Source organism: Falco biarmicus, chromosome 10, assembly GCF_023638135.1.
Source record: "Falco biarmicus isolate bFalBia1 chromosome 10, bFalBia1.pri, whole genome shotgun sequence".
NCBI classification, from domain to species: Eukaryota; Metazoa; Chordata; class Aves; order Falconiformes; family Falconidae; genus Falco; species Falco biarmicus.
In genome coordinates this window covers 1,628,199-1,646,639 of record NC_079297.1, presented here as the reverse complement: position 1 = coordinate 1,646,639, position 18,441 = coordinate 1,628,199, and the positions used below count along the sequence as shown (strand labels likewise).

The window sequence follows — 18,441 nt, the reverse complement described above, 5'->3', positions numbered from 1 at the left end:
CCAGTCCCAAATCCTCCTTTTATTGTGCTTCTGGGCATGGAAAGACAATCTGTTGGCCCAAAACGCCTGTAATCTTGCATTCAGTTTGAGTCAGGAGATGCAACAAAAGCCCCCCCAGGCTTTAATAAATCCTATTAACTTTAATGAGCATCACAGTTAAAATCCACGCAGCACTTTGGAAATACTTCAGTTATTGCAGCTGTAATAGGGCCCGTTCTTTGGCAAATTTGTAAAAGCTAGTGACTGCCTCTGTGAGAGTTGTCATATCCCTCCTGCACTGTCTTCCCAATATCCGCAGAAGATTTAATTCCATATTTTGACTCTTCTCAAGAAAGTTGTGGAAACATTTGGAGATGTGGTCGAGAACCCCAAGGGCTCCTGGTGGAGTCTTTCCATCCTCTGCCAGGAAAAGCCTCTCAAGCCTTGGCCAGGGACAGCGCGATGCCAAAGGAGCCGGCCACCTCCAGACCCGCTGTGCGCGCCCGGCAGTGGCTGGAGCAGCCGTTCCTGCCTGCACTGAGCCCCACGCACCAGCACTGCTCACGGACCCATCGCAACGGCGTGTGGCCACACAGCCTCAGAACAGACACACTGTATCAATTTAGCAAGAAAATCCTCAAGTTCAGCACCCTCTCATTGCCCAGACTTCCTAGCTGGTGGATTATTTGCTCTGACAGGTTTGAGAGGGCTCCTCAAACCCGATTTCCTACAGGCCCCAGCTGTCACCCCTTCCCTGGACTCACAGCCCCAGGGAGTAGCCCAAACTAGTTGCAAAGACGACCCACAAAAAGCATGACTGAGATAGACAAGATGCAAGAGGGGGAAAAGGGAAGGATAAGGGTGAGAGATACAGGCAGGGGCGGGAATGAGGGCCCCCAGCACATGAGCCTCCTTGCTGCTGCCTTTACTCCATTTGCAAGCAGATATCACCAGGGGTGAAGCGTGGACTGACGCTGCAGCCTGCCCCATCTGCTCACCGACCACTTCTTCACCCCTCCTGCCCCGCCGGTGGGCAGCTCCTGCAGCTCCTCCTCAGCCCCCGCAGCTGCATTCACCGCGCCGGGCAGCCAGCGACGGCCCCGCTTGGCTGTGGGTGGGCGCGAGCAGCCGGCCGGGGATGCTTTCAGACCACAGCCAGCACAGCGTAAGCAGCCCCTTGACGCCCAGGTGAAACCCACCTGCATTCGGACCACACCTGAGACCTGGGAGGCTTTGGCAGATTTAATCTGCACATCTCCTTCAATAAAACTGCTGTGGGTGCAACAGGGTGGTGACACTTTACATATATCCATTTAAACTGCTCGAAGACCAGCCTGGCTGCGGGGCCTAGGGATGCAGCATCCTGCCCCATCACGCTGCGGGAGCCCGGCAGCACAGCAGACTCACCCTCACAGGCAGGTCCAGCCCCAGCCACGGGTCCGCAGAGCTGCAGGAGCAGCCGGAGCACGGCAGCACCACAACGCCAGAGGCCAAAGCGGCGATGGGCAAGTGCCACCAGAGCTGGCTATTCATCCTGTGTCACTGAGGGAGAGAGTGCGTGCGCATGCTGTAAACACAAGCAATTAGTAACTTGTTTGTATATCAGCATCTAATATAATATTTCAGTAAATTCAAAAATAAAAGTGAATTTTAGTCAAAGAGCTTCATGTGAAAGGAAGGGAGGCTCGGCAGGCAGCAGGCAGCCAGCAGGAGGAACAGGGGCAAAAGAAGAGTAATCTTAAACATACCATAATGAACTATTCTTTGTACCTAAAAGCTCTTCTAAAGTAATTTACATACACCTGGATATTGGGTATGAAGAGGAATCAGAAATCATTCTCACGCACCCAGAGCACTTCTGGCTGATACAGCCTCCTGGGACGTGCATTTGCATTCAAAAGCTTAAAGTTCAAGAAACACTAGAGATAAAAGGAGAAACAAAGATGCATTAAGAGCAATGTGGGAAGGTGGATTTAAACTAAAAGGAAAGAAAAAAAAAAAGCAGGAAGAAATTAAGAGAAGTAACAGCACAGGCACTCGGCCCTCCAGGATACCTACAGCCCGAAGTGCCACCTGGCAGACAGGTGTCATCAGGAAGTCTTCCCGTTCTCACAGCTTGGACACGCAGGGCATCCTAGGAAAAAAGCAGCACAGCAACTTGAAAGGTATCCAGGGGTTATGGTGAAGTAAAAATGTAATTCATATCACTTTTACTTGTAGTCATTTGCCCTCCATCTATTGCTAACGAGCCTGGCCTTAAACCCCACCACAGCGATCTGCTCACCTGACGCCGGGGCAGCCCAGCGGCTGGTACCCAGCAGCTGGTACCCAGCGCCGTGGCCTGGGCGCCCCTGGCAGGGGGCAAAGCTCAGCGCCCTGGCGAGGGGACGCAGCTCCCGGGGCCGTGCCCGCCATGCCAGTGGGAAGCCCAGGCTGGGCAGCATCTCCTGCCAGGCAGCAGCTCCATCCCTGGGGCACACAGTGGCTGGTCTTTCATCTGATGTTTCCCCTCCTGTCCCAAAAACAAGTGGTTGATTGAGCAACACGCCCTTGCTCCAGCCTCGCCGCTTACCTGTCACATACCTGCACGGGTGACACAGTTCTCCCAACAAGGCCACCACACATTTCTCTTCCTTCCCTGCAGCACCGGGAGCATCCCGCAGGCTGCGGGGCTCAGCGCTGGCTGGCACAGGAGCGTGGGGATCGGGGCAGTGCTGCCCTTGCGGGGACACCAGCACCACTGGCCCCACCACAGCTGAGATGAACGGTGCCGACACTGCCAAACCAACACCAAAAGTCAGATTCTTCAGAACCGTAATAGCAAGAAGTCATATCCATGACTTGGGCTAACTGCCAAAATGCCCTATACACGCAGAAAGCAGAACGCGAGGCAGAGCCACGTAGGTCCAACCTACCCCTGGCCGATCCCCACGAACACTGAGGGAATCCAACACCTGCAGAGCTGAGCTGCAGGTCCCCTTTGCACTGCTGAAAAAGACCAGGAGAGGCTTTCATCAGGACAGGCTTGTCCTGGTACGCCGACCACCACCACTAACCTCAGCGTTTCTGGCTGTTTCCCTCCAGGGACACCAAACTGCCTGTTTTCCCATCATTTGAGTCCTTCATGTTTCTGGGGAAGAGTGAGGTTAGTGGCTGAAAAAAAACACCAGTTAACAAGACAGTTCAGAAGCAGGATAAGTCAACCCAGACTTACCACCCGGGGTCACAGCCCAGCACATCCAGCCTGATGTCCTGTCTCCGGCAGGGGCCAGGAACAGGATGCTCAGGGAAGAGCTTGCACTGGAGCAGCCAGGGTTCAAACCCACGTATTGTGAGGGCAACCACTTGTCAAATGGAAAGCTACAGAAAATGACATTCTGCTACTCTGGCAATGTAGGACTAACCTTTACTATGGCAAAACCAACTTGAAAACAGAAACCCAAGCAATTATTCTGGAAGCCGGTGTGGCTTTGCAGTTTGTTGCCCATACAGGCTGAAGCAGAACTGGCAATTCTTGTGCAGCTCTGGTTTTCTGCTAAGTATCTGCCTTCAACTCTTTCCAAAGCTTGGCATCTCACTTGCTTGGATACTCTTCTGTTAGTCTGGTAATCTGGAATAAAACTCTAGGAAAAAACTGAGCAGAGGGGCAGAAGAGATAGCTGGAGAAACATTATTTAAAATATTAACAGAGAAGTTCTAATGAATCTTAGCTGTCAGCACCACACTCAACTTCACATTCGCTTGACTTTCAGAGCTTTCCTGCTGTTTCTATTTCTGTACCTCCTCCACTAAATACCATCATACGCACTTCCACCTGACTGCAGCAGAACATCCCATGCAAATTGTTACAAACCTTGTCCTGTTTTCAGCAGCAGCTTTGAAAATGTGCTTTTTCTTCTCCTCGCTTACAATCTTAGGTGACCAAGTTTGCAGGCCCACAGCTGACACAAGCCAGGGACCTCAGGATGTGGTGTACCCGTCTGGAGGACACAATGCACTACGACCGTGCACAGCACTAACCAGACATCCCCCACTCTCAGTGGGAACTTGTAATACACACTTCTCCTCCTTTATACCGTTTCTGGTTATAAAAATATCACTGCTTTGATTCAATCCTTGCCTTGGCTAGAAGCTTCTGTGAAGTTTGGTCTCACTTATTTTCGTAATAGTAACCGGTTATTTCAGCACAACACAACCACCCCACCCCGAAGGCAGCTGATCCCGCTGCATCTGCACTGACCAGGGAACTAGATCTGTTTTCATGTTGCTGGTTACTTTGGTGACCCATGCAAGGTCACCTAACCCTTAGAGTTCCACCCCTCACTAGGCAACAGAAATGAAAGCACTTTCCTGGCAAAAGTGGGTTATAAAGAGAGTATCCTTCTTACAAGGGTATCGGTAAATTCCAAGTGGACTGACCGCAACACGGCTTCTTCTGTAAAGCTCCCCCAGGACCTCCAGTGACAAGTCTTGGGAGATTTTCATTTGCACACTCTGGGCTGAAAGACGTATTGCATCTTTACTGCCAGAAAGGAACAGATCTGCAACAGCTTAGATTACTGAGATAAGGTGTATGAGAACTCCAGGCATGGCAGGAGCCTCGGAGAGAAGCAACGCAGCTGCATCACTGTGCTTTTTGTCACCTCCCAGGCTCCTCCCCAGCCCACTCAAACAGGGATCCCGAGCCGCTCTGCAGTCTTCCAGTACCTAAACAAATCTGGCTCCCACATCTCCACCGGCACTATGCAGCCAACATTCAGCTCAGAGAAAAAAGCATGGAGAAAGAGTTCTGTCTGCCTCCAAACACATGCCTGCACGCAGACCCAAGGCCAAGCTACCACCGCAGTCTGTTACAAACTCCATCCTTAAGCTGCTTACTTAGATTCAGCTTAAGTACAAAACTTTTTTTGCCTCTGAACACAACTGCACTTCAAACTTACATCAATCTTACCAGAAGCAAGAGGCATTTGTGTTCATACACTTGTAGTAACCATACTCCTTTTTGAATGTACACTGGAAGGCGTTGGTTTTTTTTTAAATAAGAATCAAGCAGTATCTGCTTGTAGACACAGAAGACTTCATGCATCAATGAGGTTGTTCCACAGCCAAGAGTACAGCTCAAGATGTTTCACTCAAATACTAGTCATCAAAACCAATGCCTTCAGGATTTCACGTACAGACCCAGAATACATCTATGAAATATAAAGCTCACCTGTGAGCCAGGAGAGCTCACAGGTGATTGATTCAAACAATCATTTATTCCTTTATTAATTTGGCCTTTTTGACCCAAATATGCTGAAGTAAAACTTTGTATTTAATACACTATAACAACAGCACCAATTCAAGGCCATACTGTATTTTAAGTACGTTAAAGGTATGTGACCCAGGACAAAGCAAGCATTTAAAAATAGAAAGTATCATTGTTTAGCTACTTCAGTGTCTGAAACAAAAAGACAACAAGCACTTCTCCAGAAAGTTTTACCTCCAACAGAACGCCTATTTGCTAGAGAAAAAACCAAGAATACAACAACGTTACAAGAGGCACTGATCCTGGCTTTATTCACTTAAAGACACATCCAACATTGTTATAGCTCACTTGAAATTCAAAATGCTTTTAAGAAACCAACCATAAAACCTTGATTTTTGCCTTACAGTGCTGTCAGGTTTTCAAATAGCAAGTGACTTCCCAGCAAGACTGTGTTCTGTATTAACATACATACAAAGATTAAAACTTGGTAGAAACCCTTCAGTTTCTTATATTTGATGAATTGCATTCAGAATGACCACCGTTTTCCCTGAGGAGGTGGCTACTCTGCTTACCTGCAGGGATGGGTGCCCGGGGTCCTGAGCTACTGCATCTTATCCTGACCCTATGCCATTTTGGCATCAAATGAAAATTGTCCCCCCTTACAGTACTCAACAGGGACTTCACTCCCCGTTTGCATCTTTGTACTTGGCAGCTGTAACAAAATTTCTACAGCACTAGAAACACTAGTTAGGACAGCACTATGCATGTCCCCCAGAGATTACTGATACTGACTGCTAGTGGACAGAAGTGCATGCTATGATCAAGAAGCATAATGTGTTAATTTGGAACTCAAAACTACTTGGCAGTATCTTCTGTAAATTCAAGATTTATGTAAAGACATGTATTGCAGCCATCATATAATGATGTTACTATATCCATTTTTTTCTGCATTTAGTTAGATTATTTTTAAAGTGATGAAGAGTGCAGGACTTAAGAAATATAAACATTTCTCTATTAGAAATTGCAAAATTTAGTACTATGACACTATGAAAACTTACAATACAGTTTATCAATTCTATGTTAAGATTCAGCATCAATATGCTGTCTGATCTATCTCAGAGCTACATTCTGCCAAATTAAGCAGTATCAAAATGTCCTGATGTCACTTTCTGTGCAAAGTGCATTCCCATACAAATGTGGCTATAAAAGCATGAGCAGGTCTCATGTTGATATATCATCCCCCCCGTCTTTCTGTGACTGCTTTCTCTGTTTAATGACAGCCTAACCAAAAGTAAGCTTGTAATGTAAAAGCAAAACAACCATTATCTTGAACTTTATTCTGGGTCTTGGACATAGTTCAGTGTCATAATCAGCACAACACCACATCAACCATTCCCATGAGCTGTCTAAAGGAAAACTGAAGGAAAAATCCAAAATCAAAGACACTCACTGTTACAGTATCTTTAATTTATCTTGTGTTTTACAGAAGTCTGAATGGATTAAAAAGCACCTCCTTTCCCATCACGTTCCTTACAGTTGGTAAAATATATTCAATGAGCAAATGTATGTGAACAGCTTGAGGATCTGCATCTTGCAAGGATTTCACAGACCAATCAATCAAAAGCCAAATTTCTTGTAGTTTTACAATCTTGTTTTAATACAATGGTAAATCCACTCCAACTGTAAACCTGTCCAGTCATATCTCCCCAGAACACTTTGCAAAATCCAGTGTTGATTAGCAAACTAGTTAGCTTTGGCACGGAGCTGTGCTCTCTTGCCTGTGACAGCCTGGAAACCAGTTTTGATGCTGGCGACGGAGCAGCGAGAGTGGCAGGTCTCACACTGCAAGAAATATAATCTGGTGTCCTTCTGTAGGATTGTGTCTGGTGACCGACATGTATGACAGGTGACATACTCCTCTGCAGAAAAGGAATTAAGTTGCAGTTAAAAGATAACGCATGATCAGCGGACAAGTCACCACTTCTTCAGCCTTAATTTTACAGTTGTCTTGAAAGGGTGCTCAAATGCATCTACTGACTTAGAAGTGGCTTACTAAGAAAAACACAGAGGCTGAGGCAACCTAACAATTCCTCCTAGTTCCCAGGTTCATAAAGACTAGGTTTCACATGGTACATTATGCACCAACACTGCCATTTTAAAAACAGCAACAACCAGTTAAGACTTCCCGCTGGTGTTCCGCAACTTCCTCTGCTGAAACAGCATTCCCCTATGTCATTGTACAGCACAGCACTAAAGCAGGACTTTTTTGTTACATATAATCTCAGAGTGCTTTGACCAGCAGTGACACACACACCATATGTATGTGTTGATGTGTACAAAAGACTAAAATTAACAATTACTGTTATTTTCTATAGCCCTCAAAGCCAAGAAATGAAAGTCAGATGAAAACAAGCAATTCTCAAACGCTCTTACTGTTTTCCTTGGTATGTTTTAGTGCAGGACAGAGTACGACCTCTGTGCTTATTATAAACGTGGCAGAACCACCTGTTACTTGCATTATTTCATTATAAAGCTGCAGCAAAGTTGTAGCGTCTTAGCAGACTCTCCACAGCATGCACATACATATGGGCCATACACGGATCACTGGTCATCAAAAGGGGCCTGAGAGAAATCTGGAGCGCAAAGGCAGTTATACTTACTGATATATCTTCTCAAGACATTTTCTATCTGTTTTTGCTGGAATCTTCCTTTGATTACAAGTTGGTTGTTACCATCTATTGAGCCACTAATTTAAAAGAAAAAAATAATTATTTGGTTTGCAGAAGATGTCAAGCATTAAAACTACTCAGGAACATGAAGCAAGATAACGATGCATGCTTCAGGAGTAAGCCAGCATTACTTTGTGGATAAAAATACAAAATTCTGAAGGCACTTAAAAAACCTATAGGAAGATTTGCCCAAGTATAGCCCTCACTGCAGTAAAAGCAAACTCCAGCAGAGATCAGCCTCACAGTCAAGCTTCCCAGTCAGAAGAACTTTACAGAATTGAGAATTGACACCTGCTTATCTCATAGAAATGACCAAACAACTCCCTAGTAAGATGCAATGAGTGATACGATCCTCTTCTAACCATTCTAATGTAGCATGTTGAATGTTTTTTCACATTATGATTTCTAAGTTCTTGTTTAAGTTGTCTGGAGCTGAAGGGACTCCAAAGCCCAATCAAACGGGCATCTGTTGCACAAACATTGCAATTAGGCTCCTTGATTCTCTGCCTACATATAACAACACTGCAGTCTAGAACAGAGAAACGAACAGACAACAAGTAGTACACTACCACAGCACGAGATCTTCAATAAAAGGCATATGAAATCAACACTTTTTTATGCTGACAGGTGGGTTTAACTGCAGCATTAGACAGAATAACTAGCTACAGGCCCACAAGACCTGCCATTAGGCACAGAGGCATTCTCTCTTCCCTAGCTATTTATCATCTGCCTTAGGCTGATATGAGCCACAGAGCCACCCTCACCAACTACGACAAATGGCTCTGCTATCAGAGCATCTTTGAGAAAGGTCCCAAATAGGGAACTGAAATCCTTATCCAGACTGTTCTCTGGGAGTTATAGTTTGCCTCTGTACCTCTTCCCTAAGATGGTATCTCTCCAACCACCCAGCACGGCATCCAAGTCCAGGGAAGAAAAGGCCGATGTTCGCGCACATACACACAGATCTAAACCCAAGAGTTCTATTTTTTGTCAGATAACGTCAACTACGTTGGCGTTGCGTCCTACATGCATAAGCATATACACAGCCCAATAGCCTTACCTTGTACCCAATTCTGCCAACAAAAATGCCAGAAGATGTTTTGGCTGACGATGTAATCTAAAAATAAAGTAAGGATATGTTTAACCTTCCCCCAGTATATTTATACAGGACTGGCAAGCTAAAATGATCTTAAATTACCACATTTAAAAGGGGGCAGTGCCATAGTATCTGCACCAAAGAGCACAGACAATGACTGAGGACACCAGAAAGCTGAGCAGTCCACAAAAAAACCCTGCACCACATCTGCCCCCCCCCCCCAAACTCACAATTACAGTAACTATTAAAAATAAGTTGTTTATTGAGATTTTCCATTCATACTCTCCCATCCCTCTGCCATTTCCTGAAAAGTGTTACTAGTGACCATTAAAAATTCACTTTAGTATACTACCCAGATCCTCAGCATGATTTCATCATAACTGTTTTCTGGCACACTTTTGAAACAAATCAGATATACATTCCCAGAATCACCCACAAAGAACTGCCCTGACAAGAAATAATTAAGACATAGAAAGCACTGCAGAAAACCGTGGGAAAAAAATTACTGAACTCCACATCGTTTTCCAAGAGAATAGTATTTCTAGTCAGTTCAAATTAGAAAGAACTTTCCCTACCCAAGACCTGCAAATAAATCACACTGGTGACCAAGCTACAGACTTGACAGAAGCCAGTGAACTCACAAAAACAATAGTTTAGTTTCAGTCCATGAAGGCGACATAGCAAGCCTATCATTTTCATAATTTAAGTATAAAATAAGGAATTATCTCAATAAGTCATCTTCATAAATACCTTCTCAGAGAAATGTAGAGGAAGTGAGCGGTATGACTGAAACAGCTTTCAGTTTACTTCTGGTTTGCTATAGCCCTTTGCCAGAAACATGCATTCAACACAACAGCTAACAGCACAGGTAAGCACATTCATCTGCTATTCCTGGGAAATCTAAAGAGGAAACTTACAATTTGCAGATATCTGTAAAGTTGACAAAAGATGTTTTCTTGGTCCCTACTCTTACAACCTGTGGAGGCTTCATGACAAATTTTCGTTTTTCTCCAGCTACCATATCTGGGTTTTTTTCCCGCATGATGTTAAATACTCTATTGAGCAGCTACAAAAAACAAGAATTCACATCAACGTATCTTGCATTTCTCAAATAAAGTACATCAATTCTAAAACACCTTCAAATACCGTTCACAGTGAATTGTAGATTGTCTTTGCCCTTTAGCATTTCCCCGTATGTTTTTGAACACACCCTTAAAAAAATCATTCTGATAAATGCAAAATATAAAAGCTGTTTCCCCAAGGGTTTACTTCATCATCTACAAGCACCTCAGCCTATTTGCAGAGGTCTTTTAACTATCACTAATATTGCCCTATATGAAAATTAACTGTGATAGAAGATGCGCTTTGTTATTTTTCTGTTCATGAGCTTCTGACTACAAGTCTTAATTTTAAGTTGGAAACAGGACACAGGAGCATAAGGCCCTGCTCTACTGATGCATGTCAATACGGAAAATATTTTTAAAGTATTTTAAACAGTACCTCATCATATGTGTAGTCCCTTTCTGAGCCTGCCCACGCAGGTCCTGACTGAAGGCTAAAAGAAATTCCATCGTCTTTTTTGCTGTCTTCATCCTCAAAAGCTGCAAAGAAAGTTGTTTTGGATTCATTAAGAAGAAAAGAAACGTTATTTAACCTCATGCTTACACCATTTCTAAAAGTACATCGAAGAAGGTTCCAATGTGGACACAAGTCTCTGCTTGCCTGCCTACAAGGGTATCAGCACTTACGGAAAATTTATACAGTGCTTTTTTAGAACATTTTTCTGATAAATAATTAGTAGTAAAGGTAACAACATCAATTTTGAAACAAAAAAGGCACCTGAACAGAACTTATTCACCTACAACATTTCACTTTCAACACCTCACTGAGCTAGGTTATAGTTTTACCTTCATCCTTCTCCATTATCTCATCTTCATCTGGAAACTTCACATTCTTCTTTTTCTTCTTTTTATTGCCCAGCATGATATCAAGGTCATCTTCAGGTTCTACTGCCTCTGGCACATCTCCTTCAATTTTCAAGTCCTGAAAAGAAATAAAAAAGACTATAGTTTACAGTATTGAACACAAATCTCCATTGCACAGCATGAGAAATAATACTTGTAGCACACTATACTAGATGAATACTAGTATATATAGTATATATATTGCTCGTACTAGTAATACTAGGTGATATATACCACAGTCTTGAAACGTAACAGATAAGAACGGAACTAAAGCACACTGAAGAGAGCACTGCACTACTACCATGAAGCAGAGCTAGATTTTTATCTTCTGGTCTAACTTGTGGCTTGTCAAGAACAAGGTCACACTATATTGACCTAAAGGCCTCACCCACTTTACAGCATAAGGGAACAAAACACTCCCCATGCCAGGCCATAAGGTAAGGGAAAAGCCATGCTACCTGCAGCTAGTCCAAACTATCACAATCCTGCACATGCAGAGAACACAGATCAAGTATTCCACCTATCTGCAGCAGATCAGAAGGACATTTTCTTCCCCAAAAGGCAAAATCTAAAGATGATGGTTTACACATAATTTATTTCTCAGTTCTCTAGGTCTCTGAGCTTGCCAGCTACGCTGACGTGATACAAAACCACAACTTGGTATAAAACTTGAGAACAGTAGAAATACCTCACACACCTTCTGGAACACAGAACAGTAGCCAATCATTTCTAAAGAAAATACCAGAGTAAAACAAGATTTCTTTATTTGAAGGGCTGGCCTTTTGAGGACTACTCTGTGCATGACTTCTGACATCCATTTAGTTGTTTCACCGCAAAAGACAATTAGTCTTGATGCTAGTCAACCCTTACTACAGACTGCAGAATTACTTGCTCATTGTGCAAATCTGTTACATTTTTTCACTTCTGGGCAAAAAGCCCTGCAGGAGCAAATGTTCAGCAGAACCTACTATGTATGAAAAACACAGTGAAACATAACTTTCATTATTATCTGCACGAAGACACAATGACAGACTCAAAACAACTCCTGTGCTGCCAATCCCAAGAAAATGAAAGCAAAAAAATTTTCAGCCATAGCAAGATAGCCTAGTTACGTAAACAAACCTTTACACCTTCTTCTGCTTCATCTATATCGAATATCTTTTTTGGTTTTTTCTTCTTTTTTTTTTGATTGAAGAAGTTTAAGTCATCCAGGTCATCTGTTGCATCTAAAAAACAAAGGATTGCCAAAAGAAGCATAACTGTAGAAACAGTTTAGACATTAAGGTTTCTAATTTACATCCAAATCTTCAAAACATTACAGTAAGACATAATCAACGATCTGTAGCCCCTACAGATATCCTTCAGGTTTTAAAGAGGTCATTCCCCTCCTACCCCCAAATACTGCAGTACCATTTTACAGTTTCTGCATCTTCTAAATGCATTTTATCATTTTTTTAAGTGCTTAATCTTTCTTTCTGCTGTGCAAGAGAAACTAGCTACTTTTGTCATTACAGTAGAGATGCTTGAAAAAAACTAAAAAACTGTAGGACAAAGGTGTAGTTTCTCTGGTCTACTGCAGCAGCCAATTTATTGCAGTCAAAAAAACTGATTTAAGTTAACAGCATTCCCAAATCAGGTCATCTTGAAATGACACTGGCCTCAATTTAAAAAGCAAGGTTATATACACAATCACAAGCTTATTTCCTGAAAGATTCTGAAGAACACTCCAGTTCTCACATTCACAGCTGTCCAAAAACTAGAAAACCTTTTAAACATATTTCTGTTATTCACACTATTGTTTAATTGTTCGAATGAAAAACAGCTATAGTTGTGGAATTACTGCAATAACTGCATGTGAAGATTTAAAAGTTCTTGCTAACTATTTTAGGGATTCTCTTTTCACTGCCTCACACAAAAGACTCCGAGTCAGGAAAGTGGAATTACATAAGCCACCGGTAGCTTGCTGGATGTTTGTGAATGTGATTTCAAGCAGGAGGCAAATACGCCCTTCAAGTAAGTAGAGTATTAGTCACAAGCCTCTAAACAGACTAGGGCCACAGCATTTTACACTGCGATGCGAAATTCTTGAAACGGGGCTTGTAGTTTCAAGATACAGAAGGACTACTTTTAGGAGCCTATCTGCTGATTCACTTTACCTTTCTTCCTGCTGTCTTCTTCATCTGCTTCAACATCTTTGTCTTCTGTTGGCTCTGGTTCAACTTCTTTTGTTTCAGATTGTTGAGTCTCTTCCGCTTGTGTATCTCCCCCTTCCTCATCCAACATAAAGGGCTTCTTTTTCTTCTTCTTCTTCTTGCTCATAGTGGGATCGAAAATCATCTGTAAAAGCCAAGAGTTCCTTAGCAGCACAATAATCACCTAACATTTAATATTTGTAACACCTTCAAGCTTCTCTCAACATTCCCTCAGTTACCCAAACTGTTCCTCTGTTTCAATCTCAATTAGGGATTTTTCTAGATCTGTAACAATGTAATACAAATTAGCTGACTCAAAACAGTGATAACACAGGCTTCTTTAAACAGGGATCTTGTCCCAAGGAAAAACCCATGTGACCAATTACAAGAGAATATTGCTTGACACTTAGCTTCTGCTACTTGGCCTATAATAGTCCAAGCTTCCTGCCAACTATTTATTAGCTGAAAATACATTAAAGCTGTGAATCTTAGACTAGCTACCAGCTGCTTCTCCATTTTACTGACATTATGGACTCAAGTTCTGAAGTAAGACCATGTGAAACTATCACTGAACCACTCAGCAACAGAAAAAAAAAATTAAGCACACCTATACCATACAGCTTATACCACATATCAGCTACACTTTGTACTTCCATGTCCAAGACACATTAATTTCCAAATTTATTAAAAGGCAAGATTTACCAGCACTCTTGACAAGAATGCTCTGGACTAGGGAAAAACCTAGAAGGGGGCTGGTGATGCAGCAAGATCTGTATCAGCTCTCAACACTATGAAGTAGCACAGGTCTCATCCTTTTCCCCAGCAGGTGGGAAACTGAACCTCAGAGACCAAGTGGTAAAAAGCTGTTAATGACTTTTTTAACCAACAAAGAAGCTTAATTCACCTGATCTGACTGAAGAAGGCACTACCCCAAGACTAATTTTTAACCTATTCATCATCTGCAGATCTGAGATATTTAACACACAAGCTCTTCAGTTTTCCAACACAGGAATGCTTTGTACTTTTTTCACTTAAGATGCAAGTTTGACATCATAGCTTCTGGTCAGTTTTGTTACATCCATCTGGCCGTATTTTCACACAGTAGTATATCTCTAATACATCAAAATTTTAAACGCCAATGAGACTCTCCAGTTTTTCTTATGCAGTGATTGAAGAGTGTTCTCACAGATAGTTAAAATTCACCATCTGAAACTCCCTTACTTATGAAAATAACACTTCATCAAAGCAGCACTTCTCCAACTTCTCGATTTGTTACACCCTGCAAGTTTGGCAGTTTCCCTCTCTCCACAACGCAACCTTTTCCTCACACTTCTCATTCTCCTACACACAATATTCATGTGATATTCTTCCATTTTTCTGAAACTTATGCTTCATAAAGGCTCTATTGAAGGCAGTGAACTCCACATATGGGTGTTCGCAGCAGAGTATCCCAAAGTGTCCACATATATGGGACACTTAAGCTTGCAGCTTCCAAACTGCTGAAGCGTGTCTTTAGTTGTACACAATGCACTATATTTTCAAAAAAGTTCTCCTAGAGGGCTTTGCTCTAATGCTTAGACACATGTATGACTCATGCTCTTGTAATGCACAGTAATCAAAGAATATGCACCTGTTACGCTATCTGCTGGCTTCCTCTTGTAACTTCTACAGTCTGGTGAAACAGCAGGAAAGCTGCCTGCACTAGCAGGAGTTCACAGCTTTGGGAACAAGCACATGAACACCGTTTTCAAAATCATGACTCACTTCAATGAACAAGCTTCACAAGACTCCAAAGAGTCTTGTATTTTCTCACACGATTAAGCAAACATAAGGTTATGCTTAGATGGGGCATAGTAATTTCTAAGAAGGAACCAGCCCACCCACTCCAAAGCACTCTTCTCTTTGTGAAGAAAAATACATCTTTCATCCTGGACCACCATAAAGCACATCTTGTGTCTACCAGAGACAGAACGTGTCTTCAGTAGCACCACATTAAACTGCAGTTAACACACAAGGACAACTTCTGGATCCAGGAGATTGTTTTTTCAGCATTAAAACTATGTAGCTGGCCTGGAACACAGCACTGCTCTGAAGGTCGGCTCCATCCAGTCCAGTCAAACCAAGCTTTTGCAAACCTAAGACCTAGTCATAACATGCTAAGTGCTCTCAGGAAACTAATGGAAGAGTTCCACAACCTCAGAAGATCTATGCCTGAAATATTTTTTTTCATTAAGGGCTTCAATGAAAACTAAGGAGTCAAGGTCACACATGCTTCAACAAGTCATGATGTAAACTGACCAGCCTCATAACTAGGCTATTCTGTGTTTTGACTTTCTGAGCTAGATGTTTCAGAAGTTTTTGTTCCTTTTCTGTATTCAGCACATTTGATTAGTCAAAGCATTATCATACCATTTAAGCACTGAAAAACTGTACAAAGTTGCAGACCCTCTACGGAAGAGATTAGAGGCCCCAGCCCAAATATACCAAATCCCATGCCTTCCCCGTGTAGAAACAGTTATAGATTTCCATTCTGTTTCTGCTCTCAGAGCCAAATTCCCTTATGGGGTTTCCTCTTCTGTAGGCCACACAGTTCCTTCTCACATCCAGTTCCATACACCTACTCCTTATTTCAAATGCCTAGCCAGTCAAAATCCCAACTTACAGAAAATTAGCAAGTGAAAGAACAGAGGGGAAAAAAACCAGAAAGCATCAATGCTTCATAGTCCAAACGCAATTCTCCAGACAGAAGCCAGCATTAAAGTGCTGTGACAGTGACAAATGATGGGGATTCAAATAGAAGTTGCAAATAAATCCCATTTCATTAGCTTGAATAAATGCAGGCATGTCTACAAAGCAGATAGCAACTCTGCACTGATAAAAGTTAGTTCAGATATCCTTATACTACACTGAGCTGAAGCCTCTGATAGAGTGCAAAATTATTAAGACCAATCTGCACCTAAACCCTCAGGCAGCTCAAAATATAGCATCCTCTATTATTATTTCCTGGAGCTTCATAAAACTACAGGGCCGGAATAACTCTTGGGTATCTAGTAGGATTTGATATCTATAGTAGGATTTTAAATAAACCGAATAGATGTTAACAGACTGCTGCTTCTTGCAAATAGGGCCTGTGTTGCCTCTGCCGTGCCACACTTCTGGGCAGCACTTGGACAATAGATGTTTCTACCAGGGCATTTTGTTTTGTATACAGCCCTAAAAAAATTGAAGCTACAGTCCAATACCAGAAAACAAAGTTTTCCAACATCTACACCAGTTTAAAGTGCACATTTGTCTTCATGCGTCTTCACTCCCCTCAACCTTAGAGGATCACTGGCTTTAAAAAGTTTCACCAACTTAACGTCAATAACGAACTACTTGGCTCCTAACAACCAGATATACAGAAATTCTGGCAGGCATGCACACTCACCCACTCTCACAGACACACTAGCCAGAAGATCTAACAGCAACAGTTTAGTTAACAGTTTAGTTGTGATATCTGCTACCATTTTAATTCTCAGTCAGTCTGCTACATAAAGCAATCCAGAGGTGTAACTTTACTGAACTAGATATTCCTGGTATCTGCCTCAATGTCAGAAAAAAAACCAAAAACACATTAGGCAAAAAAAAAAAACAATTTTACTGACACTTCAGCTAAACCTGAACCAGGAAAATCCAGATGAACGCTCTATGGTCTTACGATCACCTGGGACAGAAAGCATCTAATGCAAGGATTCCCATGTCCAAATTTCTGGAACCAGAGTAAAACCTAGACATTAGAACTGCAGTTCCAAGGACACGATTAGGCATAAAAATGCAGTACATTCATTCTAAGATGTTAAAGCAGCTAAATAAGTCAGTCTCAGCCTCCATTAAAATAGTAATTATACTGGCTCTCCTTTATTACATAGGCCAAATTATGACTTGCCTGTCTCCAAGGCCAGATTGATCACTTTGCTCAGAAGGAAACAAGCCACACTGGTATTTTAAACATCAGCAGAAAGAAGATACAAGACCAAAAGCAGCCACCTCACAGACTCAGCCAGGGCAGTTTCCCACAGGCGATGCAGTCATGCATCAGGGTGCATATAGCCTCCTACGTGTAAAGCTTTCCTTCTCCCCGCGAGAACAGCTGCAATGAGGTTAGTAAAGACGCCACACACCTATAACACTTCAAAAATGTCTCAGAGACAGACGTATGTACTTTCCGGAAAGTGTGCCTAAGCAGCCGCCGCCGGCTGCGGGAAGCCTGCCGCTCGGGCTCGGGCAGCGGCTGAACCCTTCGCACCGCCGGAGAGGCTCGAATGGCGATGGAGGGGCGGCGGCGGGGAGACCTGCCCCTCGGCCGGCCCTCCCTCGGCGGAGCGGGCGGTGGCAGCACGGGGGCCGCTGCCTGCCCACGGTACCGGGAGCCAGGCCGCACACCGGCCCGGCGGCCGCTGCCTGCCCACGGTACCGGGAGCCAGGCCGCACACCGGCCCGGCGGCCGCTGCCTGCCCACGGTACCGGGAGCCAGGCCGCACACCGGCCCGGTGGGCCCCGGCGGCGCGCGGAGACCGGGGAAGCTCCCGGCCCTTAGACCGGCCTCCGCCCGCCGCACCGGCAGCTCCGGGACGGCGGCGAGCGGGACCGGGGCGGCGGGAGCCACGCCGCGCCGCCCGCCCCAGCAGCGAGGCGCCGGCTGCGGCCCGGGGCGGAGGCCGCGCTCGCCGCCCGCCGCAGGCCTCAGGCCCAGCCGCTCACATGGCGGCAGCCCCGGCCGCAGCACAGGCCTCGGGCGCGGCCCCCCGGAGGGTGGCGGCCGCCGGGTCTCACCTCATCGCCCGACATGGCTGCGGCCGGACGCGGCGCGGTGCGGGAGACGGGCGGAGCGGCGGGCGCTCAGGGACGCGGCCAGCCGATGCCCACGACCGCCGCGCTCGCCTCTTGCATCAGCGCTCCCCTCCCCCGCCGCGCCGCCCGCGCCTGCGCCGCCCCGCCGCCTGCCGGGAGTTGTCGTTCCCCGGCCGCGCCTGCGCGGAGCGGAGCGCGGGGCTGGCCGTGCCGCGGGCCCTGCCCGGGTCGGTGCCCTGCGGGGCCGCGGGGCGCCACTGCCGGTGCGAGGGCCGGCGGCGGGACCCGGGCGCCCCGGGGCGGTGTGCTCGGCGGGGGCTGGCCGCTCGCGGGGCGCCACAGCGCTGTGTCCGCCATGGGCAGGGCAGGCCCGGGCCGGGCCCAGCGCAGCCTGCTGGGCTCG

General features: G+C 44.7%; 1 protein-coding gene across 1 annotated transcript; it reads right to left on the bottom strand.

Annotated features, from left to right (window-relative positions):
• Positions 1-6,673: 6,673 nt before the first annotated feature.
• EIF2S2 (eukaryotic translation initiation factor 2 subunit beta) lies at positions 6,674-18,179 on the bottom strand. Its single transcript, XM_056354533.1, has 9 exons — positions 18,021-18,179; positions 13,173-13,353; positions 12,139-12,242; positions 10,960-11,095; positions 10,553-10,653; positions 9,970-10,118; positions 9,017-9,073; positions 7,888-7,973; positions 6,674-7,146 (listed from the first exon to the last, which is right to left on the bottom strand). The coding sequence occupies exons 1-9, from the start codon at positions 18,033-18,035 to the stop codon at positions 6,971-6,973; spliced, it is 1,005 nt and encodes a 334-aa protein (XP_056210508.1). The 5' UTR covers positions 18,036-18,179; the 3' UTR covers positions 6,674-6,970.
• Between the last annotated feature and the right edge of the window lie 262 nt (positions 18,180-18,441).

Bases quoted from the DNA above. Each gene is read 5' to 3' on its own strand.
- EIF2S2 (XM_056354533.1), bottom strand. The intron at 7,974-9,016 runs GTAAGGCTATTG...CTTTTAAATTAG, and splicing joins TTGGCAGAATTGGGTACAAG to TGGCTCAATAGATGGTAACA. The intron at 7,147-7,887 runs GTAAGTATAACT...CCTTTTCTGCAG, and splicing joins TGTCTTGAGAAGATATATCA to AGGAGTATGTCACCTGTCAT.